The sequence below is a fragment of the Meles meles genome, chromosome 13 (genome assembly GCF_922984935.1).
Source record: "Meles meles chromosome 13, mMelMel3.1 paternal haplotype, whole genome shotgun sequence".
Taxonomy (NCBI): domain Eukaryota; kingdom Metazoa; phylum Chordata; class Mammalia; order Carnivora; family Mustelidae; genus Meles; species Meles meles.
In genome coordinates, this window is record NC_060078.1 from 42,995,169 (window position 1) to 43,017,900 (window position 22,732).

General features: G+C 34.3%; 1 protein-coding gene across 9 annotated transcripts in view; it reads left to right on the plus strand.

Annotated features, from left to right (window-relative positions):
- Positions 1–22,732, plus strand: part of CCSER2 (coiled-coil serine rich protein 2) — a 200,079-nt gene that overhangs the window by 168,944 nt on the left and 8,403 nt on the right. Inside the window, exons 10-11 of one of the 9 annotated variants that reach the window (XM_046026971.1) lie at positions 13,507–13,639; positions 19,203–19,242. The exons of 5 other annotated variants lie outside the window; for them this stretch is intronic. In XM_046026971.1, coding sequence (XP_045882927.1) covers positions 13,507–13,639; positions 19,203–19,242 — 173 coding nt within the window. The remainder of the gene's footprint in view (positions 1–13,506; positions 13,640–19,202; positions 19,243–22,732) is intronic. 3 more of the 9 variants (XM_046026973.1, XM_046026972.1, XM_046026974.1) reach the window with 3 other exon arrangements.

A 22,732-nucleotide genomic window follows, 5' to 3' on the forward strand; every position in this document is an offset into this window, starting at 1 on the left:
GCTCCCTGCTCAACGGGAAGTCTGCTTCCCCCTCTCCTGCTGCCCCCTGCTTGGGTTCCCTTTCTCGCTGTGTCTCTGTCAAATAAATAAATAAAATCTTAAAAAAAAAAAAAAAAGAGGAAAGTGGATAAGTCTGCTTCTGGTGAAATATTCTTCTGAGGGACAGAGTACCCAGATAAAGTGGTGAAATGGGTAACATGGAAAAGAACAACAATAGTGTGGAAGGTATCTAAATCATTCACACAAAAATAGTTGAAGTGAGACTAGGAATACTAGGAAGATGGTGATTATGTGAGAAGATTCATTTAAAATGTATAAACTTATAAAAGTTTATTTTTAAAGATAGTATGACATTATTATTTGTGTATAAGCATGTTCTTATAAGTAGCGTTATCTTGGACTGAATTAAATATTTTTAATGTATTTCTAGTATTGTTTCAAAGCATTTAGCATCACTGAAGATTTGCACATTAAGTAAATTCTAAATTTTTGCAATATATACATTTTACAGTTTTTGTTTAAATATCTTAAATGAACTAGAGAAGCCAAAATATCAAAAAAGAACATTTCTAAAAAAAGAAAAAGAAAAAGAAAACATTTCTAGACTCAGACCATCAACTCTCTTATTATTTATCCCTTGAATCTCAAAGAAGGGATTGTAAAATGGACGCAAAGGATCTTCTTGGCCTGTCAGATAGTGGATGGCTCACCTGGATTACTCTTAAAATTGAGTGTAGAAATAAATGCTGTCTTATCAGTATCAGTGGGAAAGTTGCCTACCAGATGAAATTCAGAATATATACAATTAGATATGTTACTAGTTTTCTCTCATATCTTAAGAACTCACTTTATTATATAGCAAAGAGATGAGGAAAGATGATTTCCTATGTATTTTAAAATGTTCTCTTAGAATTAGTTTCTAGTAGTGAATCAAAGATTTAATGCATTTTATAGTGTATTTAATAGATACATATCTATTAAATGACATATAAATTCAGCAATTAGAATAGGTCAGCATTATCAGCAATTCTTTGTGCTTAGAATTAGGTTCTCATGTCTCAGATTTATTAGATTATACATATAGTTCAAAATATCATAGTCAAGTATGTTCCCATAATAGCTATTTATAAAATAGAAAAGATAAAATCAGAAAACTTTATCACAGACATATCACAGAAATCATGTCAACTGTTCATAATTTCCCAAGGAGAAGGATTTTGCTAACTTCCTAGCAGCATGCTATATGTACTATTAAAAAGCTCTGCTCCCTCCCTTTTTCTGCTTGCCTGGGAGATAACATAAAATATTACATGCAAGGAACTTCATAACCTAAAGATTTGTCTTAAGAGGACTCTCTCCTTAGTCCTTTTTCTTTCACACTGTATGCCTTCCTGATTTGAGAATGGGAAGCATTATTAGTTAATTTTTATGTGAGATTAATGTCCTGGTTTTATACTTTGGCATTTCATTTTATCCCAATTGGTGAAGTGTTATATTACTACTCATATATATTCCAGAGGGAATTAAGGATTTCTTTGTGGAGGTCTTTATTTACATTCACTGTTGTTTATATAAAGCATATGCCACTAGAAGTATTTTTAAGTGAAATATACATATAAATTGGTGTTCAAACAAATAATTATAATGTGACCATGTAATTATTTTAAAATTTTTGGTGTCAAAGAAAAAAAATTTTTTATGTGTGATCATTTTTAGATATGGACCATTGAATATGGTCTGTGTTTCAATGAGCTAAATGCTGACAGGAGCCATCTTTACTGAGACATCACATGCCAGCCATATGTATTTATGACAATACAACAAGAATCCTATTATGTGTATTGTTAACACTGATTTTTAAACATTTGTACTATAACTTCTGTGGATACATCTGAAACCACTAACTGAAAATAGAATTGTTTTTCAAGGCTAAGAACAAATTAAATATGACCATTTTAGCAATTGAGTGATTTATCTAGTCATAAATTTTAGGGGTATCTAAATCAGCACCCTCTAATACCAAACGCCGGAAATACAGAAAGCATTTTTAAAACTTTGTTTAAAGTACCCATTGAAGAAGCAAAGTTTATCTACGCTGTAGTTGGAAAACAAAGGACAGCACTAAGTTTCTACTACTGGGATCCACTTCATTTGTGTCATACAGAGTTTAATTTACTGACTTGTACATCAAGGGTGTAGGCAGGATGTAGAAAGATTTTACTCTTAGAAGTTTAATGATAGCAATCAGATGACAAATGTATAATCCTGTTCACTTTTAGAAAGCAACTTGATAAATCAAGGTAGGTGAAGTTAGGTGGAGAGGTAGATTCAGAGTGTGGAGGGGACTTGAGTGCATAGAAGGCAGAAATCTTTTTAGTGATAGAGCTTCATCGACTAGGAAAGCTCAGTGTTGTAGTGCCAAGTGCCACAGACCCTTCTGGAGCAAGTAAGACTATTCCAGGGAGCTTCCTCGACTATCCCAGAAGAGGGAGAAATTGGCAAAGTAATCATGAATCAGGAAGAGTTTTATCTCTTTGGTGTTAAGCTAAAAATTCCCTAAACTTACTTGAGGTGAAAACTCTCATCTGTTCTCACATCAGCATTAAGAAAAAGCAGCTATTTGAGGGAAGAGCTGCAAGTGTCCTTGGAAGAATTGGCTCACAGTTCCTTGTCTAATCCCACACAGAGTTCACAGAGTGTTTTATGTGAAGACCTGGTAGGCTTTATCTTGAGAGAAATGAAGTTACCTCTAAAACCCTGAGTTTCAGACACTTCTGTTTTTCATGTTTTCCTTTTCCTTTATTTGGTTATTTTTATATCCCATGAATTTAAAGTATAAATTAGAATATTGTGCATATTATATCCCAGGTATGTTTTTCTGCAAGTAGATTTTATTTTCCTGCTTGGATTCCAGGAATATATTCATATGCATACCTACTTCTCTTTGTTTCATATAAAACAAAGTGGTTTTGGGGTTTTTTTTTTCACTTTTTAAAAAATTTCTTTTCAGTGTAACAGTATTCATTGTTTTTGCACCACACCCAGTGCTCCATGCAATACATGCCCTCCCTATTACCCACCACCTGGTTCCCCCAACCTCCCACCCCCCGCCCCTTCAAAACCCTCAGGTTGTTTTTCAGAGTCCATAGTCTCTCCTGGTTCACCTCCTCTTCCAATTTCCCTCAACTCCCTTCTCCTGTCCATCTCCCCATGTCCTCCATGTTATTTGTTATGCTCCACAAATAAGTGAAACCATGTGATACTTGACTCTCTCTACTTGACTTATTTCACTCAGCATAATCTCTTACAGTCCCATCTATGTTGCTACGAAAGTTGGGTATTCATCTTTTCTGATGGAGGCATAATACCCTATCGTGTATATGGACCACATCTTCCTTATCCATTCGTCCACTGAAGGGCATCTTGGTTCTTTCCACAGTTTGGTGACCGTGGCCATTGCTGCTATAAACATTGGGGTACAGATGGCTCTTCTTTTACTACATCTGTATCTTTGGGGTAAATACCCAGTAGTGGAACTGCAGCATCATAGGGTAGCTCTATTTTTAATTTCTTGAGGAATCTCCACACTGTTCTCCAAAGTGGCTGCACCAACTTGCATTCCTACCAACAGTGTAAGAGGGTTCCCCTTTCTCCACATCCTCTCCAACATACGTTGTTTCCTGTCTTGCTAATTTTGGCCATTCTAACTGGTGTAAGGTGGTATCTCAATGTGGTTTTAATTTGAATCTCCCTGATGGCTAGTGATGATGAACATTTTTTCATGTGTCTGATAGCCATTTGTATGTCTTCATTGGAAAAGTGTCTGTTCATATCTTCTGCCCATTTTTTGATATGATTATCTGTTTTGTGTGATAAAGTGTTTTAGAGAAACCACATTTCTCTAGCAGAAAGCATCTCCTATCTGCCATTTCATCTTAAAAGTCATCAGAAGATTTAAAGTAGATGCAGATGAGCAAAAGGTACTTTCTTGGCTAGACTTTAAGGAACTTCATGAGTTCATGGCGTCAACTAAGAAAGAATTAGGCACACTCTGCCCTCTCTATTAGTGCTCCAGTAGAAATATATTGTGAGCTGCATATATAATGTAAATGCCCTAGAATCCAAATTAAAGTAAAAAGAAACACAGAGTTAATTTTAACAAAATATCTTATTAACTCAGTAGTATCATTAAAAAGTGGAATCAGTATAAAAAAGATATTGAGAATTTTTACATTCTGAGCTTTGGTTTTTGTTTGTCACCAATTCTTTGACATTAGGGGTATTTTACATTTATACAGCATTTCGTTTTAGACTGTCCATAATTCAGTTCTGTGTGATGGTCATTGGATTAGGCTCTAAACCTGAACTAAGTAGCAGGAATTAATGATCTCCACCAAAGTACATTCCTTCAGCTTTTAAACCATAGGTTCATTTTTTGATTCATTCAGTGAACTTAGACTAGTTTATTTTGTATTTCTATCCCAGTGTGCTAAGGGTTTTGGATACTAAATCACAGACATTGCTTGATTCTTAGGGTAAATCTGAGATGATAGGAGAGTGAAGCTCTATTTCTGGACCAGAGAAAGGTGGACATGTTTTCCAGATTTTGGGACTAGACCTTCTGGCTCTCAGATCCATCTTCAAACAGCCGTCACTTACGATACACTTCAGTTCAGGAGTGTAGCCTGTTCCAGCACTCACTGCTTGAACAGATCGTACATCTGGGAACTTGGGTTGCTTCTGCTGTCTTTTTGCTAAAGATCAGGTCTCCCACCCTTTCCTTACATCTTATAAATCCTGAGTCTTCTAAATTTCAAAGTTAAGTTCTTCTCCACAAGTTCTCTTTTGTTTTAGAAAGACTCCCAATAGATAGGGAATCATGGGGAGGCAATACCTGCTCTTAGTGCTGCTGCTTAGTGTTGCCCAGATGTCTGGTATTTCTGAACTTGTCTGGTGTCAGGGTTTAGTTAGTCTTGTATTTTATAGCTATTTCAGTTGTTTATTGTCGAAAGGACTAAATCTTTCTTCTTTTCATACTCAGGGAAATTACCTTCAGTTTATAGAGATGAGAATACCTTAGACATGTTTTCCATCCCTCCCCAAGAAAATATGACCCTACCTCCTGGGATAGAGTCCTGCATTGGGCTCTCTGCTCAGCAGGGAGCCTGCTTCCCTCTCTCTCTCTCTGCCTGCCTCTATATCTACTTGTGATCTCTCTCTGTCAAATAAATAAATAAAATCTTTAAAAAAAAAAAAAAGAAAATATGACCCTACCAATATAATCAGCATTTTAAGTAATCTTCTTCTATATTATTCTAATATGCATTATGGTATTAATCCTCTATTTTTAAATTTTTATTTTAAATACTTATAGATCCATAAAAAGTAGTAAAAATCTTTTGTATGGTTCACCCAGTATCCCATAATGATTACATTTTATATAAGTATAGTACAATATCAAAACCAGAAAATTGGCTGTAGTGTGTATGTAGTTCTTTGCCATTTTATTACTGTGCAGATTCTGGCAACAACACCGTATTTAAGAAGCAAAATTACTGCACCACTACAAAGTTCTGCCTTGTGCGCAGCCTTTTAATAATCACAGTCATTCCCTTCTTCCTCTACCATTCCTCATGGCAACCACTAATCTGATTTTCCATACCTATTATTCAAATCATTTCAAGAATGTTATGTAAGTGATACTATATAGTGTGTGAGCTTTTGAGATTACTTTTTTCACTCAGAATAACACCTTGGAAATTCATCCAAAGAGTTGTGTCTATCAATAATTTGTTCCTTTTTATGGCCAAGTATTGTTCCATTGATATGGGTCATTGAGAGACATTTTGATCACTTCTAGTTTTTAGCTATTACAGATAAAGCTGCTGTGAGTATTTGTGTAGAGAATTTTGTGTAGATGTAAATTTTCATTTCTCTGGGATAAATGCCCAGTAGTGTGATTTCTGGGGCATATGACAGTTCTCTGTTTAGTACTCAAAGAAATTACCAAGCTGTTTATCACAAATGCCTGAACAGATTCTCATCAACATTGTATGAGTGACAGTTTCTCTGCATCTTTACCAGCATTTAGTAGTGTTATTATTTTTTAATTTTAGCCATTTTGGTAAGTGTATATTGCTATATCAGTGTAGTTTTAATTTCTATTTCCCTAATAACTAATAATAGTAATGTCTTCTTGTGTGCTTGTTTTCCATTTTCCTTGAAATACGTGTTCACGTCTTCCCATTTTCTCACTTGATTTTTAATTTTTTTACTGTTGAATGTAGAGTTCTTTATATACTCCCCAAGTCCTTACATAAAAGTAAAGTATGTGGTTTGCAGGAATTCCCCCCACCCCCGATAGTTTGTCTTTCCATCTTCTTCATAGAGTCATTCAAAAGTAAAAGATTTTAATTTTGATGTCCAATCTATCGTCTTTTTCTTTTGTGGATTTTTTTCTTTTGTGGATTTTTTTTCTTTTGTGGATTTCTTTTTATGTTATGTCTAAACTCTTTATAAACCAAGGCCAAGACACTGAAAACTTTGTTTTCTTCTGAGATGTTTATAGTTTTATATTCTACATTTAAATCTGTGATCCCCGAGGCACCTGGGTGGCTCAGTCGGTTACGCATCTGCCTTCAGCTCAGGTCATGATCTCAGGGTCCTGGGATCCAGCCCCCTCTTGGCTCCCTACTCACTGGGGAGCCTGCTTTTCTCTCTCTCTCTGTCAAATAAATAAATAAATAAATATCATTGAAATAGATAACTCTGTGATCCATTTTCCATGAATTTTTATGTAAGATTTGAGGTTTGGGTCAAGGTTCATTTTTTTCCTACAAATATCCAGTTGCTTTGCACCATTTTTAAAAATATTATCCTTCCTCTATTAAATTCCTTTTGCGTTTTTGTCAAAAGTCAGTTGACTATATATTTGTATATATCTACTTTTAGGTTTTCTATTCCATTGATCTGTGTGTCTAACCCTCCACCAATACTACACTGTCTTAATTGCTATAACTATAAAAGTCTTAAGTTGAATGATTCCTCCTACTTTTTCTTTGTCATAATTGCTTATGTATTCTAATTTATTTGGTTTTTAGTGTAATTTTAGAATTAGCTTGTGTTTATCTAAAAAAAAATCTTGCCAGGATTTTGACAGAAAATGTGTTATACCTAAATATCATTTTGGAATTAACATCTTTAGTATGTTGAGTATTCCAATCCTTGAATAAGGTGTATCTTTCCATTAATTTAAATCACTTTAAAAATTTCTTTAATCAACATTTTCTAGTTTTCAGAAAACGAGTTCTACATATGCTTTCTTTGATTTATTATTTCTTCATATTTAGTAATTATAAATGGTATTGTCTTTTAAATTTTAGTTTCATATGTTCATTGCTGGTATTTAGAAATACAACCGATTTTTGTATATGGATCTTGGATCCTATGAACTTAATAAACTTACTTCCTAGTTCTGGGTTTTTCCTATAGATCTGGATTTTCTGTGTGGACTGTCATGTCATTTGCAAATAGGAACAGTTTGCTCAATTTTTTGATCTATATGTCATTTATTTCCTTTTCTTACATCATGCCACTCGCTAGGACTTCCAATAGTATGTTGAATAAGAATGATGGAAGTGAACATTCTTGCCATATTCCTGATCTACAGGGGAAAACATTCAGTCTTTCACCATTAAATAAATGTTAGCTATAGGTATTTGAAAGATGCTTTTTATCAAGTTGAGAAATTTCCTTTCTATTCCTAGTTTGCAGAGAGTTTTCATCATGAATGTGTGTTACATTTTGTTCAGTCCTTTTTGCTTTACTAATATATATGAACATGTCATTTTTTTCACTTTAGCCTATTGATTGCATTGATCATTTTTGAGTCACTCTTGTTGACCTAAACCTCCTCCCCTGATCATGGTGTATAATTCTTTTACATATTTCTGAATTCTAATTAATAATGTTTTGTTAAGGCTTGTTTATGTTTATATTCATGAGGTGTAATGGTTTGTTGATTTCTGGTTTTTTGTTTTGTACTGTATTTGTTGATTTTCTGTTAGGGTAATTCTAGCCTCATAAATGAGTGGGGAAGTATTCTTTCCTCTAGTTCTGTTTTTTGTAAGATTGTATAGAATTGGTGTTAATTCTTTAAACATTGGTAGAATTCTCCAGTGGACCATCTAGGCCCAGAACTTTCTTTTGGGGGGAGTTTTTTAATTGTTAGAGACCTATTCAGATGATCTCTTTAATTTCAGATGAGTTTTTATAATTTGTGGTTTGGAAGAATTTGTCCATTTCTTCTTATTTGTCAAATTTATGACTGTAAAATTTTTCATAGTATTCCCATTTAGTGGTTGGAGGATCTGTATTGTGTCCCTGTTTCATTCATGATTTTAGTAATTTGAATCATCTCTCTGATCTTGTTACTATTTGTAGTGGTTTGTCAATCTTATCAAACTTCTCAAAGAACCAACTTCCCCCCCTTGATTACCTCTCTTTTTCTGTGTTCAGTTTCTGTAATTTCTGCTCTTTATTGTATTCGTTTTTTCTACTTACTTTTGGTTTAATGTGGTATTTTTTCCCAAGTTTCTTAAGGTAGCAGTTCAGCTTATTGATTTGAGGGTTCTTTTTTTTCTCTTTTCTGTTATTGTTGTAGTTGTGTTCTACAACTTTCAATATGTATTTCTTTTGTATTTGGGGTGTGTGTGTGTGTGTGTGTGTGTGTGTGTGTGTGTGTAATTTCCCTTGAAACTTATTTGATCTATGAATTATGTTGTTTAGTATCCAAGGGTTTGGAAATTTTTCTATCATTTTTCTGTTACTGATTTCTAATTTAATTTCATTGTGGTCAGAAAACACAGTCTGTGCAATTTTTATTCCCTTAGTTTGCTGTGATTTGTTTTCTAGCCTACACTGTGGTCTCTTGGTAAATGTTCTATGGACTCTTGCATAGACTGTTTGTTTGGCTTTTGCTGGATGGAATATTCTATACATGTTGAATAGATCCTGATTGTTGATGGTGTCCTTGAGTCCTTCTGTATCACTGCTGATTATATTGTCTAGTTGTTGTATCAATTATTAATAGAGGAACACTAGACTTTCCAACTGTAATTGTGGATCTGGCTGTTCTCCTTTCAGATCTATCAGTTTTTGTTTCATATATTGCACAGTTCTGTAGTTTGGTATGTACACATTTAGGATCACTATGTTTTTTTGGTAGATTGCCCTTTTATCATTTTATTAGGTCACTTTTTGTACCTGGTAATTTGCTCTGAATCCTCCTTTATTTGATATTAACAGAGCAACTCTTAACTTTCTTTTGATTTTTTGGCATGATATAACTTTTTCCTGTTTTACTTTAAAACAACTATATTGTTATATATAATGTGAATTTTTTGTGTCTGCCTATGATTGGGTCATGATTTTTTTATCCAGTCTCAGTCTGCCAGTCTGTCTAATTGGTGTGTCTGTACATCCTTTATATTTAATGTAATTACTGGTACGTTAAGTCTTCCATTTTATTTTTTGTTTTGTTTCCTCTCTTATTTGTTTCTGTTTTCTTTTTTTTTTTTCCCCACCTTTCTATGTGCTACTTATACCTCTTAGAATTCCATTTTGGTTTATACAGAAGTGTTTTGAGTGTGTCTGTTTGTATGGGACTGTTATGGTTGTTGTAGGTATTATGTGGTCTACCAAGTGGAGAACCTCTCTGCCCCTTTAAGTCCCTTTCTCTCCCCTATTTATTATTTATGGTTTTATTTATTTATTTGACAGAGCGAGAGAAAGTGAGAGAGGGAATACAAGCAGGGCAGGAGGAGTGGAAGAGGGAGAAGCAGGCTTCCTGCTGAGCAGGGAGCCTGATGTGTGGGGCTCCATCCCAGGACCCTGGGATCATGACCTGAGCTGAAGGCAGACATTTAATGACTGAGCCACCCAGGCACCCTCTTTCCCCCATTTATAAGTGTCTTAAATATTTCCTCTACACACATAAAGAATGACATAAGACAACATTAGAGCCAGGGAAGGATGGAAGCCTCGGCTCCCTCAGTCTTTTCTGTTGGGAATAGGTCTGGGGCTGGATTTTTGCCTTTGGCATTTAGCAGGTAATTGTGTACAGGTTTTATGAACTGCTAGGGTACCTCTCTCCTGGTTCTTCGGCATAATTCAAGATTTTCTTGACACTATTTCTATTTTTGTTTTTTGTCTGTGCCCATTGGCATATCTTTGTGCTGACTTCTTCATCACCTAGTCTAGGATACATTAGGCAAAAAGATACCCCAGGAATTTTCTACTGTTTGTTCTCAGATTTTCAAGGTCCCTAGCTGATCTATCTTTTTAGCTTCACCTTTCAGAGTTTTGTGTTTGTTTTATATATAATGTCGAGAGTTTTTGCCTATACTTTGTAGAAGGAAAAGGAGGACGTGTTACCTGTTCCATCTTGTGCTGAAACTGGAAGTACTGCCTCTATTAAATTTTAATCGAAAGTATATTTTGCCCTGTGAAAGTCACTTACTGATGCTTATAGTTGACACCAAGAAAAGTGAGAAAGCTATTATTCTCAGAGTGGTGATATTTCATGGAAGAATAAGAGAAACAGTCAAATCAGCAAAATGAAAAGCAGAAGAAAAATTTCCTGAGACAAGTATGCACTGTATGATGTAGATATTTATAAACAAGAATGATCATAATCAGTTCAGGTAGGATCCAGAGAAGCTTTTGGGGAATGGGTTTGAAATGGAAGCCTGGATAGGAATTAGGTAGATGGGGATGGAGAAGTGGAAGGAGACATTTAAAGTGAAGTCAGTAAAATGAGAAATTTTCTTTGCCTTTCTAGGCAAAACTGAAAGGACAGCTGTTCAACCAGTAATAAACAGGTGCCCCTTGCAGGAGCAGGCAGGACTATTTGTGTATTTATTTTGGAGGGTTGTCTCCCTTTCCATCTCATGCCCAAACCCATCCCAGAAGTCATGGTTTGTTGATCTTGGGTCTGTGAAGATGGGTGTCATTGTTTTTGTTTCTAAAATTTTTAGTTACTTGCAATGTGTATTCAGGCCTGATGTTACAGCTTTATCTATAGTCAAACACAAAACTTCATTTGTTTCATAATAGCTTCATTTAATTCAGTTTAAATCCATAAACAGTTATTTAGAGTTGGCTGTGTGTTAGGGACTGTTAGACAAAGAAGGTAGGACATTTAACATCCTTTAAAACTCCTGCCAGATTCTAGGTATTGTGGTGGATACTTTCACTTAAATTATTTCAAAGAACTGATGAATTATCATGAGACACCATATAATACAGAGTTGATTGTTTTAAATGCCATATACATAGCTATAAAACTGAAGGATAACTGGTTGGAGTAGGGATAAGGACAGATATGTGAGTAACTGAATTCTAAGAACTGAAAGTGAGAATCTTCTTAAGAGATGAACCATTCTGCCTTAGTCTGTTTGGGCAGCTATCATAAAACACCATAGAGACTGGGTGACCTATAAATAATAGGAATCTTTATCCCACAGTTTTGGAGGTTGGGAGATCCAAGAGCAAACTGGAAGATTCAGTGTCTGGCAAGGCCTGCATAGACAACCATCTTTTCCTTGTGTTCTCTTGCAGTGGATGGGGCAAGAGATGGGGTTTCTTTTATAAGGGCATGAATCCCATTCAGAGGGCTCCACCGTCTTGACCTATTCACCTCCTAAAGTCCCCACCTCCAAAAATACCATCACACTGGGCGAATAGGTCTCAACATATGGAATTTGTGGGGACCACAATTTATTCTCTAGCACATTCTAATCCTGTGTCTTACAAATGAGGAAACTGAGGCTCAGAGAAGATCAGTGACTTTTTTAAGGTTGCAGGACTTATGGAAGATCCAAAGAAAAACACAGTTCCCTGGTTCCCTGTCAGTACTATTTTCACAAACCTCCGGAATTTATTTCTTTGAAAAGGAATCTTTGACTGCTGGTTTAGCTTATATACAAAATTCCCATCTGAAAGTGTCTTTACCCAGTACAGTGAGTAGGACCTTAGCTCTGGTGAAACTTATAGGAAAAGTGCATGCCCTTTTTTGGTTGAAGATTTGTTTTGTGTAAAGCTTTTAAACCAAAATATTTCTGAAACAACAAAATAGAATTGTATCTGGCAATATCTTTGGAGAACAGTTGGGATTTTCACCCTCTTAAGTATTTTCTAAGTTATTTTCACAAACACCTGTGGCTAAATTAGTGGAGAAAAGATGATAATTTCAAAAGATAGGATCTTTCTTTTAATAGGATCTTCTAAAAATCATTAATTCCACATAGTTTCTGGGAGCTGTTTTTCCCTTTCATTAACATAGAAAGTGGATCATTCTGTTTTCTTTTTTTTAATAGTGAGCAGTGTAGATATAATTACTCTTAAATTTAAACAAGTATCTGATTATACTGAACCGAGTCAAGAAATACTGATACAGATTATATTGTCTAGTTGTTGTATCAACTTGATACAGAAGTAGAAAAAAATTTTATTTGGAGGAGTGTTTATGAAATCTGTAAACACCAGTTAAAAACTACATTAGTAATTTTCTAATAAGTTATTTCTATGTCAGATTAATTTGTCTGAAAAATTATGCATTCTTTCTTTTGCAAATTGAACTGGATATGATGATATTTTATAGCTCATTTCCTTTATGATTTTGTTACTGTTTTAATAGTTGTATTTGCAGATATATTTCTGTTAGTGAGAGCACTAGAAACAGACCTAAGACCCAATCTGGTTTTATTTGTGAGACATCGAAGAAATCTTTTTCTTATTAACCCAGTTTTATCTGGGAAGTGAGGAGATGGAAGTAAATGCCATTGTAGATGTATTCCAATTCTGATAACCTGTTATTACGTAAATCTAAGAAGCCATAAGTTACTCATATTAAAAAGCATGCATGCTTAACCTGTGGCCTGTATGTCACATTCTTGACAGTACTCACTCTCAAAACATCCTAAGTCTTTTTAATGCTGTGTTGGTTCTGCTGTTTTCAGCCAGTGGTCTTTATTTTATCTGCTAATCCTCTGAAAACCTATGACTTAAAAAGAAATAAACATTTTTTTGTATATAGTTTTTTGTTGCCTGACTTATATTTTAATGCAATTTCTCTGTTTAACACTTGTTTAAAAAATCTATCTCCCTTTTAAAATGTTTTCACATTTTTGAAAGACTGGAATCTGCTATTTAAAAAAGAACTATATGATGATAAATGTAATGTATACAAGAAAGAATATGTATTTCATTTCTTATGCATTAACTATAAATATTAGGGGAAAATAATTTTTTCTTAAAATATATGAATAATACCTAGGTTTGTATTATGATCTATTTTTAATCATTTGAACTACATATATTTTAAAAAATGAAATCTGTCTTCTTATTAACACTATTGTTATTTTTTTTTTAAAGTATGACTTTGGTTTCTCTATTTTTCGGTTCCCTGTTTTATTATACCTCCCTACCCCATCTCTCTCTGCACAGGGTGGGTATTCTGCTCCCTCCTTCTCTCCTTGGCAGGGCTCCTTCCAGGGGATGCCACGGACTGTTCCGCCGCACCGCAGACAGAGTGAGTCTGTGTCTCTCACTCCTATCCTGCTCTGGCTTCCCATTCATGGTATTTCCCTTCTGCATGACGTGTCCCTCCCCCGGCACCCCATCTCCTGTCCAGAGTGACCTGTAGGCATGTGCTAAACCAGCACTCCCTGGGTTCTCTTCTCTTAATTAACCCTTCCTTTGACTGCATGTGAATAGACTTCTACTTAGAGCCTTAGGAGAACTACCTGAAGTTAATTTAATTCTAATGCTGTTTAAACCTATTGCCAGTGACCCTAGACCTACTGCCATGCATCTGCCTTTAATGTATTTTCTTTTTTTGTGACCTTGAGATCTATGAATAACAAAATTTTTTATCTAGTTATGTCAAAAATATATACACTATCTGTAATGATATGGACAGATGCATACTGTTTGAGGGAGCAGGCTTACTAGACCATTGCACATTTCTTTAAATATTTCTTAATCAAGAAGCTTTGATTGCATTTCACTGTCATCTAAAAGAAATCTTTTTAATCTAATTTCAGGTGTTTTTTTTTTTAACAGCTAATACGTTTTTGTAATTCATCAGCTGCTTTACAGTACAAAAGAAAATGGCTCTTGAATATGCATGGTTTACTAACATTTCTAATGATTTTAGTAATTGTTTGACTTAAAAGATTTTTTGTTTACATTGACTCTGCTTTCCAAAACAGTGTTTATTATTTTATATTATATACTTAAGTACACCTGGTAAGTTGGTTATATTTTATCTTTTTTGAAAAGTCACCCAAAAAAGCTAATACTAGTGAAAAGGTAATTAATATTGTCAATCAGTCACTTTTATGGCTCCTGCATGGAATTACCCTGATTTTTGATTCAGATCATTTTTTAATAAATTATCTTTATCTGTATGAAATATCAGAGGTCCCATAGTTTTAAGCAGCTAAAGTTAAGAAATGTGATTTATTCAAATAAAAATTCATTTATTGAATTAGGCAAAATAATGAGGTATCAGTATGAATTTGAGATAAGGTTTGAGGTATATTTTTTGGCTATTATGCCTCTGCTTCCCTTTTGTTTTTTGGTTTAAAAGAAAATAGAACAGAAAGTTTGTATAGGTTTTTATGTCAGATTATTTAGTAGCAAGTTAATTTGTTTAGTGGAAGCAATGAGAAGAGAGATTCTTCCTCCTCCTCCTCTTCTTCCTTTTCCATCCCCTCCCCCTTTGTAGGCCTCCTTTTTACTTCTTTGTCTTCAAATACTTCTCTTTCCTTTCTCCTCTATTTAAGTATTCCTAGCACATAAGAAATTACTTTAAAACTCTAGTAAACTAATCTGACTTTCAAAGGGCAGGTGTAACATAATAATATATTTTTAGACTTACAGCTAGTAATTTGCATGGTTTGACAGATTTACCTCAGATTAACATCCCTGCCTTGAATTTACTGTAGCTCCCTTTTAGTTCCTGTCTTCTTTCCCTACCATTCTTCTCCCTCATTCTCCTTCCCTTTAGCTAGTTATAATGTGGAAGTGAAGTTTAAGGTTAATTATTCCATATTGCAAACAAAAATTTACATTTATTTTGAAAACATGTGTCTCAGAAATGCTCATTTCATTAGCTTTTTATTTGTGTAGTTTTAGAATTTTCTCGTCCCTCCCTTAGGTCATTGGCCCTCCATTTTTAAATGTTTCTTCCTTCTTTCCTCTTGGGTTAGAGCTGCCTTGTTCATTTCCCAACTATAAAGAAGCACTGTCTGTAACACTATCAGGATCTTTTTTTCTGGCTTTTATAGATCAAACATTTCTTCTTCTCATCTTCTAATTAGTAAGGAGAAAGTTTTGGTTCTCTAGAGTTTGGATGTGTTAGCCACGTGTCAGAAGGTAGTACGTATATTCTCACGGCTTATATAGCTAAGAGAACTGGCCCTGGAACTTGATCACTGAGACTTGTAGGACCCTGTTGGTGGAAAGTGATAGTACATGACTAGTTCATGACTTGTTGATATCTCTTACTGAGTGGGGGAGGTTCCTTTAGAGGAAAAATATGTTCTAAACTACTACACTATTTTGGATTTACCCTGAGAACAGCTAAAGGAGTTTATTAATAAAATTAACATTATTTTAATATTTTAAAGAATATTTTAAATTTCTCTAAAATAAAGAATTTTATGGATTATAAAATATAGAATTATGTATAAATTATCTAAAATATAGAATTTTAGTTTTTTAAAGAATATTTTGAATTTTTCTAAAATAGGAAAGGGACACCTGGGTGACCCAGTTGGTTTAGCATCTGCCTTAGGCTCAGGTCATAATCTCCAGGTACTGGGATTGAGTCCCACATCAGGCTCCCTACTCAGTGGGGAGCCTGCTTCTCTTTTTCCCTCTGCACCTCCCTCCATTTGTGTGTGCTCAAGCACACACTCTCCCTCTCAAATAAATAAATAAAATCTTCAAAAAATATATAGAAAAGAAAGGTACGGAGTCCAGTGGTTTTCATAGTGTTTTGGAATAGATCTCCCTCTTCTACACTAAACCTGTATTTAGTTAAATAATATTTGTTTCCATGTTTAGTTAGTATGTGATTCCTAGGGCTGAGTTTTGGAGAGGTTAATTCTGTAAGTGATGGTAGGTAGTTGAGAGAGTTCTCCTTTATTATAATGTTTCATTAATAAGTTCTTTTTTGAGGCCATCTTGAACATCAACATAAGTGAACTGACTTTTCTTTTAAAGGCAAAAGTCAGGCAAGCTTCACTAAGGTTTTGTTTTTGTTTTTTAATTTATAGGAATAGTAGACCTTCCAGCTTAATGAGATAACCTGTTCTGGATATGTGGAGAATGAAATAATTAACATTTACAGGGAGTGTTTAGCTCTGGTCACTCAGGAAAGCTGCATTGGCCAAGGATGTTCTTGCTGAATTTAAGAATAACTCTAGAAAAATGGAGAAAAAAGGAAAATCCTGGTCTTTATATATTTTTATCTTAGGAAATTTTGACTTCCATTTCTTTTCTTGAGTTTATTACTAGTCTCAACTTGATAATGCTTGTCTCCCAGTTTCAAATTAAATTTTTCTCTGGGTTAAAAATAGCTACCTTTGGATGTAGAAGGGGTCTTCTTGTCCTGATTTCAGCTTTTGTCCAAATTGACTTAACTAATACTAGTTTCGTCTTTTTGATTTCCAACTGTATAAAATTAGGAATGATAGATAACCTACTTCATAGTAGGAAAATTTAACAAAACTAATTGCTTTTGACAAGTAAAAAGCCCTTATGGTATTCTCAAGTAGCACTTCTTGCCAGAGCATATACTTTTAGGAATACCTTGACTTTTCAAAAAGTATATTTTGAAGTAATACCTATTTCTTGTCATGCCTAAAAAAACTATTAAATTTGCTCTTTAACACCTTGATTGGAAGAATTTAGAAATCTTCTCAACTTTTACCTTTAATGTGCAGTAACTTAAGGTGAGACAAAAACTGTTTTTAAACAACAAAAATAACATAAGTGCATCTACTTGTCTTAATAGCTTAACAGTTTCTTGATGTAGCATTAGTATTGCCTGATTTCTAAATTTATATTATAATAACTAACTTTTCCACCCAGAATTTTACATTGTCATATATCCTCCTCCTTCTCTTATAAGCCTCTGAGGATGTTTCACAAGCAAATGACACTTAAAATTCATTTTATTTCACAATCCAGTATGTATTTACTAAATGAAACTATTTACTTAACAGCCCAGCACACATGTAAGTGTATTTAAAATTCAGATAAAAGTTGAATGAAATAGTACTTTCTCTTGAAACACATAATACTCTCATATTTTCTTAATTTTTGGTTTTGCCTTTTTTCACATACTATCATATGAACATTTTTGTTAACAGTAATATTTCTTGAAAGCATCATTTTAATGGGTACATGATATTATTATTATGTGGCTATACTATAATCTTTTCCTATTGTTGGGCATTGATGTTGTTTCCATTTTTCTCTATTAAATAGAGGTATGCTTGCAATGCCGTTTATCCTTGTGTATAGATCAGTATCACCATCTCTCTTAGGTAGATTTCTAGTAGGATGTTGCTTAATCAAAGGCTGTGTGCACTTTCTAGAAGCACTTGATATGTACTGTTGAACTGCCAAACATGTTCATAAGGTGTACGTTAATGTGGCTCAATATGATTGGCTCCACCATGTGACTTTAATCAGTTTTATATGTAAGGGTAGCGTTAACTTCAGTGCTTTAATGAGAAATTAGCTCTGGGAGTGACTTTTCATAAAAATAAAATATTTTCAGTGAAATGGAAAGTAGGATAACTGAGAAACTGAACAAATAATACAGAATATGATACTCTGTCCATTTTTGTAGCTAATTTCAAATGCTATTAGTCATTGGTTAATTGACTAGAAATGTGCATTAAACTCATGGTCCAGGAGGCTGTCCCATAAACCAGTTTCTCTGGGCACTTTGTAATTATGAGAAACACAGCAATTGCTGTTTTCTGCATAAGACTTTTATAACAACCTGCTCTGTAGATTGTGGAATTGTTAGCCATATCTGTTGTACCATAATGCCTGCAAAATTGTACTCTGGATAAATATGCCATGCATATTGGTCACAGCAATGGAGTAGTACTATTTATGATGTTTAGTTTTGTTTTCTGAGCTATTCTGAGTCCCAGAGGTTAAATGCTAATGGGTTCTGTGTTTTAGAGATAAAGACCCATGAAAATTAAGCATCTCACACTGATTGTGCCTGGGTCATAAATCCTTATTACTTAAGTCAATATTAATCAGTTTGATAGTTTTTAAGTAAGTTAACTGATCATCTTAGAAAAGCCATTGAACTCCTTGTCTCAGAATTTGTTTATATATAACTTCTACTTGTCAATCAGTTATCTTTTCTAAATTCCCTGAGATCTAGAGATACCATTCTGAGATCTAGAGGAAAAAGAGCATTCCTGGTTTCCAGAAAACTTTGGAAGTGGTGATTGGGTTCATGTGAATTACAGAGCAAAATTCTTCATATCTAGTTATACTAGGAATCCAGTCATGTCTTCCATCTTTTTAGTGATATGTGGAGCCTCGCTTTTAATTTAGAACATCATATTTAAGACAGACATACATGAAGATCAGATTATACTTTAATTGGTCTTTAATGCAACAGTAGTAATAAAAGTAAACTAATATTAAATTGTATTTAGTTTATAATGTGCAAGGCTTTCTGAAATTATTAAAGAAATAATTTCTACTTGGTTTGTAAGGGAGTACATGTGGCTAAACCTTTTTAGATCTTTGGAGCATGAGTATTAAATTGTCAAAACCCTTCCAATATTTTATTTGGTAAGATTCTTCAAATGATTTCTTTTAAGTGTGAGAAGTTTTACATATACTGTTCTGTGGTTATGAATATTTATATTAACTTGCAAACCTCTTTAGCAGGGAGGTTTAAATTTATTTAAAATGTTTTCATTTCACATAAATATACTAAATAATATTGCCTAGAAAAACACAACAAAAGCTAAGCAAATACTGTTGGCTGCGATACCCAGTCATGGCAATTCCTTGGTGTTGTGTGTGGTCTCTGACACCATTGTCCTGTCTTTTTCTTGTCTCTGCTCTCCCATTATGCTATTGGCAAGGAGTTGAGAAGTTAGTCCATTACTTCTCTGACAAAGCGTGGTACAGTACAATTTCAGATTTTTTCCTACCACCTTCCTCATAGTCACTTTCTGTTTTTGTTTTTTTTCCAATCTGCATGATGCATGTCAGAGCCTGCATGAAAATACAGGCATGTTACAGATGGCTCCATTTCCATCTTCCTTTTAGCCTTTAAAATGTATTTAGTAATAATAATAATAAACTTGTATGTACTGAGAAAATAATTTTAAGTAATTCCTATATCTGCTATGCAGTAGCATTATTATGCTTTAGAACATTTCCTGCTTTCTACCTTACACACTTAGACGTATTTTTCTCAGGATTTGACGTTTCTAGCTGGCATCTTATCATTGGTAATTCTAGAACAAAATGTTTACAGAAACTGCTTGAGTATTTTTTCTTATGCTAATACTAGAAATCTTTGAAATGATGAGAAAGAGTGAAGATGAAGTTTTTCTCAGTTATGAATGCTAATTTGCCTTTCCTTTTGTTCAATGTATCTCCTCCAGTAGGTCACTTGGAAACATTTTTCACCCCAAAATAACTGCTGCATAGTGTGGCTTGAATTTGGTGTCTGGGACTTATCTTGTGTAGGATAGATCAGCTGAGAAAGACATAGGATATTATCCAGGAATGTTAGTACCTGAATGTTGGTATTGAATTTGTCCATTAAGTTTTTAAAATACTCATCCTGCTTTACTGCATATTCTGAAAGTCTGTGAACTCATTGGAATTAATAAAGTTTTAGTGCTGCATTTTAAATTCTCTGTCACTTCAAATTCTGGCTTTACTATTTACTCAAGTATGTGAATTTCAATATGTTTCTTAATTTCTTTTAATCTCAGTTTACTCATCTACAAAAATAAGACAGTGCTTTCCACTGAGGCTCTTGGGATAATTAGAGATCACATATGCAAGCTTACATGCGAACTGTGTTTGACTGTTTACCCTTGGAAGAAGGGAAATGCTGTTCTCTCAGAGCCCAGAATGTAGCATTTCTCAAATATTTATAATGTGTCAGGCATTATACTAAGCACTTTGGTATGCATGTTATCATTTATTATTTACAACAATTCAGTGAAGTGTAAATACTGCTATTATCTTCATTTTATAAGTTATGAAATTCCATCCCAGAGTAGTAAGATAATTTACCCAGCACCAGTAGTAAGTGATGGAGTCAGAACTCAAACCCAGATCAGTCTGATTCCGAAAGCTAAGTGAATCAGTATTGTATTGTACTAGCTCCTCCATATAGTCATGTATAAATTCTTTCTATACTCTGAAGTGCCTTTCATGTCCTAGCTCTGTTTGAGGAACCTTGATTTCTGTATCATATCAGATATGCCTGCTATGGATTTAAAACACTTCAATATAATGGACATTACTGAATTACTTATTTGAAGCCTAGAAAGCTCTTATTCTATAGCAACTAGTTTATTATACTGCTATAGAACTTGCCCCCCTTTTTTTCCAAAACCCAGTTATAAAAGGACCATAGCTTGAATTCATCATTCTCACACCTTTTAATAATCATCGGTGACATTTATTGAGCACTTTTGATGTGCTAACAGATCCTATGCTACATGTTTTACATGTATAGTCATATTTAATTATTAGGATAAGAAATGGAAAATAGTTGAATTCTTGTTAAGACAGTTTTCCTAACTTAATTCATGCAGAAATGTCGATCGATCTCCAGGTAAAAAATATTTGTAGCTTGGCTAGTAGGTCATGAGAGTTGCTATGTCCTAGTTAAATTATAATTCTTCCTGCAGCCCTTCTAAACATTAATCATTATGCTAATCCCAAATTTATTTAGAGAAAACTTTTTTTTCTGCTATAAGATTTCTTTTTCATCAGTGTTTTTTTTTTTTTGGGGGGGGGGTAAAATAAAGTGAATTCTTTATTATATTCTTTTTTTTTTTCATTTTATTTATTTTTTCAGTGTAACAGTATTCATTCTTTTTGCACAACACCCAGTGCTCCATGCAAAACGTGCCCTCCCCATTACCCACCACCTGTTCCCCCAACCTCCCACCCCTGACCCTTCAAAACCCTCAGGTTGCCCCAACCTCCCACCCCTGACCCTTCAAAACCCTCAGGTTGTTTTTCAGAGTACATAGTCTCTTATGGTTCGCCTCCTCATCAGTGTTTTTTTTTAAACTTGTTTTTATTTGGTTATTAGTGCTGTATCACTAACCTAAGAGGGAACTATCATTTTGATTATTTATTACCAAAGAAGCAATTTTTGGAATATACCGCTTACTAATTTCATTTATTTGTTAATTTATCTAGAAAATATATATTTAATCCTTACTGTGTGCCAAATACTAGGAATACCAACTACAAGAACAACAAAGCATGGTACATTCCTGTAAGGAGCTCAAATCTCTGGTTATCTTTGTAAGCAGCCCCAAACAGACATTTAAAATTATCATTGAAGATCCTACCAGTTGCTTGCACAGGTACTCAGTAGTGCCTCTGACACTCTTGACCTTGATACCTATAACTGTTGCTTCTGAGAATTCTCAGAATGGTGTGCTGATAAGGTTTATGGACCTAACTAAATTAAGATATGAACTTACTGAGTCTTAGAAGCACTTAGCTCGTCAAGTCTGGGGATACATTCACATTTTGAAGCTTCAATAACCAACCATTCTGTAAGTAGCAAGGATGGAGTTCTAATGCTATACTTATTTGTGACTACAGGGTGTTTCCTAAAGTCTGCCCCACCCCCCAAGTAGGTGCTAGGATTCCTTTTGAGTCTTTTGGACTGCTGAGGCTATGAAATGAATGGGCTGGTGGGCAACTTTTTTTGGATACAGATTAGTACCTCATCATCCATCTCCAAAGGAGGAAACCTGTAACTCATCCTGAATTCCTTTCAAACAGCTGCTTACCTGACCACCTTTAAAAAAATCTTTCAATCCTTTCTAGTTTTGCTTTCATGAAGTATATTAATTTAAGACCCTTCTAATTTATCATCTTGGCTGTTACAGCATGCTCCTTACAACCACCCTTCCTGTATGTTACTCACTAATTCTACTAAAATAACATTGTAAAATACACATTGGATCTTATGATTCCTCCGTTTAAAATTTATCAGTGTCTGCCATCATCTGTTGCATAAAGTCGTAACCACTTAGCCTGATATGAGTTTCTTTATGAGCTGGTCCTTGCCTATGCGTTCCCACCAACACTGTGATCTCCAAATTCGGTCTAACAGTTTGAAGTTACTAGAACTTAGCATATTCTTTTTTTGCCTTTGTGCTTAGCATGTACTGACTCTTTACCCTGAAGGTTCTTCCCTTCTTGTCTACTCAGCAAACTCTTAACTCATCTTAAAACTCAGTTCAGATTATTTGTAACTCTTGTATGCCTTCTATGACCTCTACAATCAGGCATATTTTTCCTTTTTGTTCTCATATGTTGTTATGCTTGAGACATGGTGTCATCATCTGTTTACCCATCTCCCTCACTAGGTCTCTAGCTCCTGCAGGAATAGTGTATT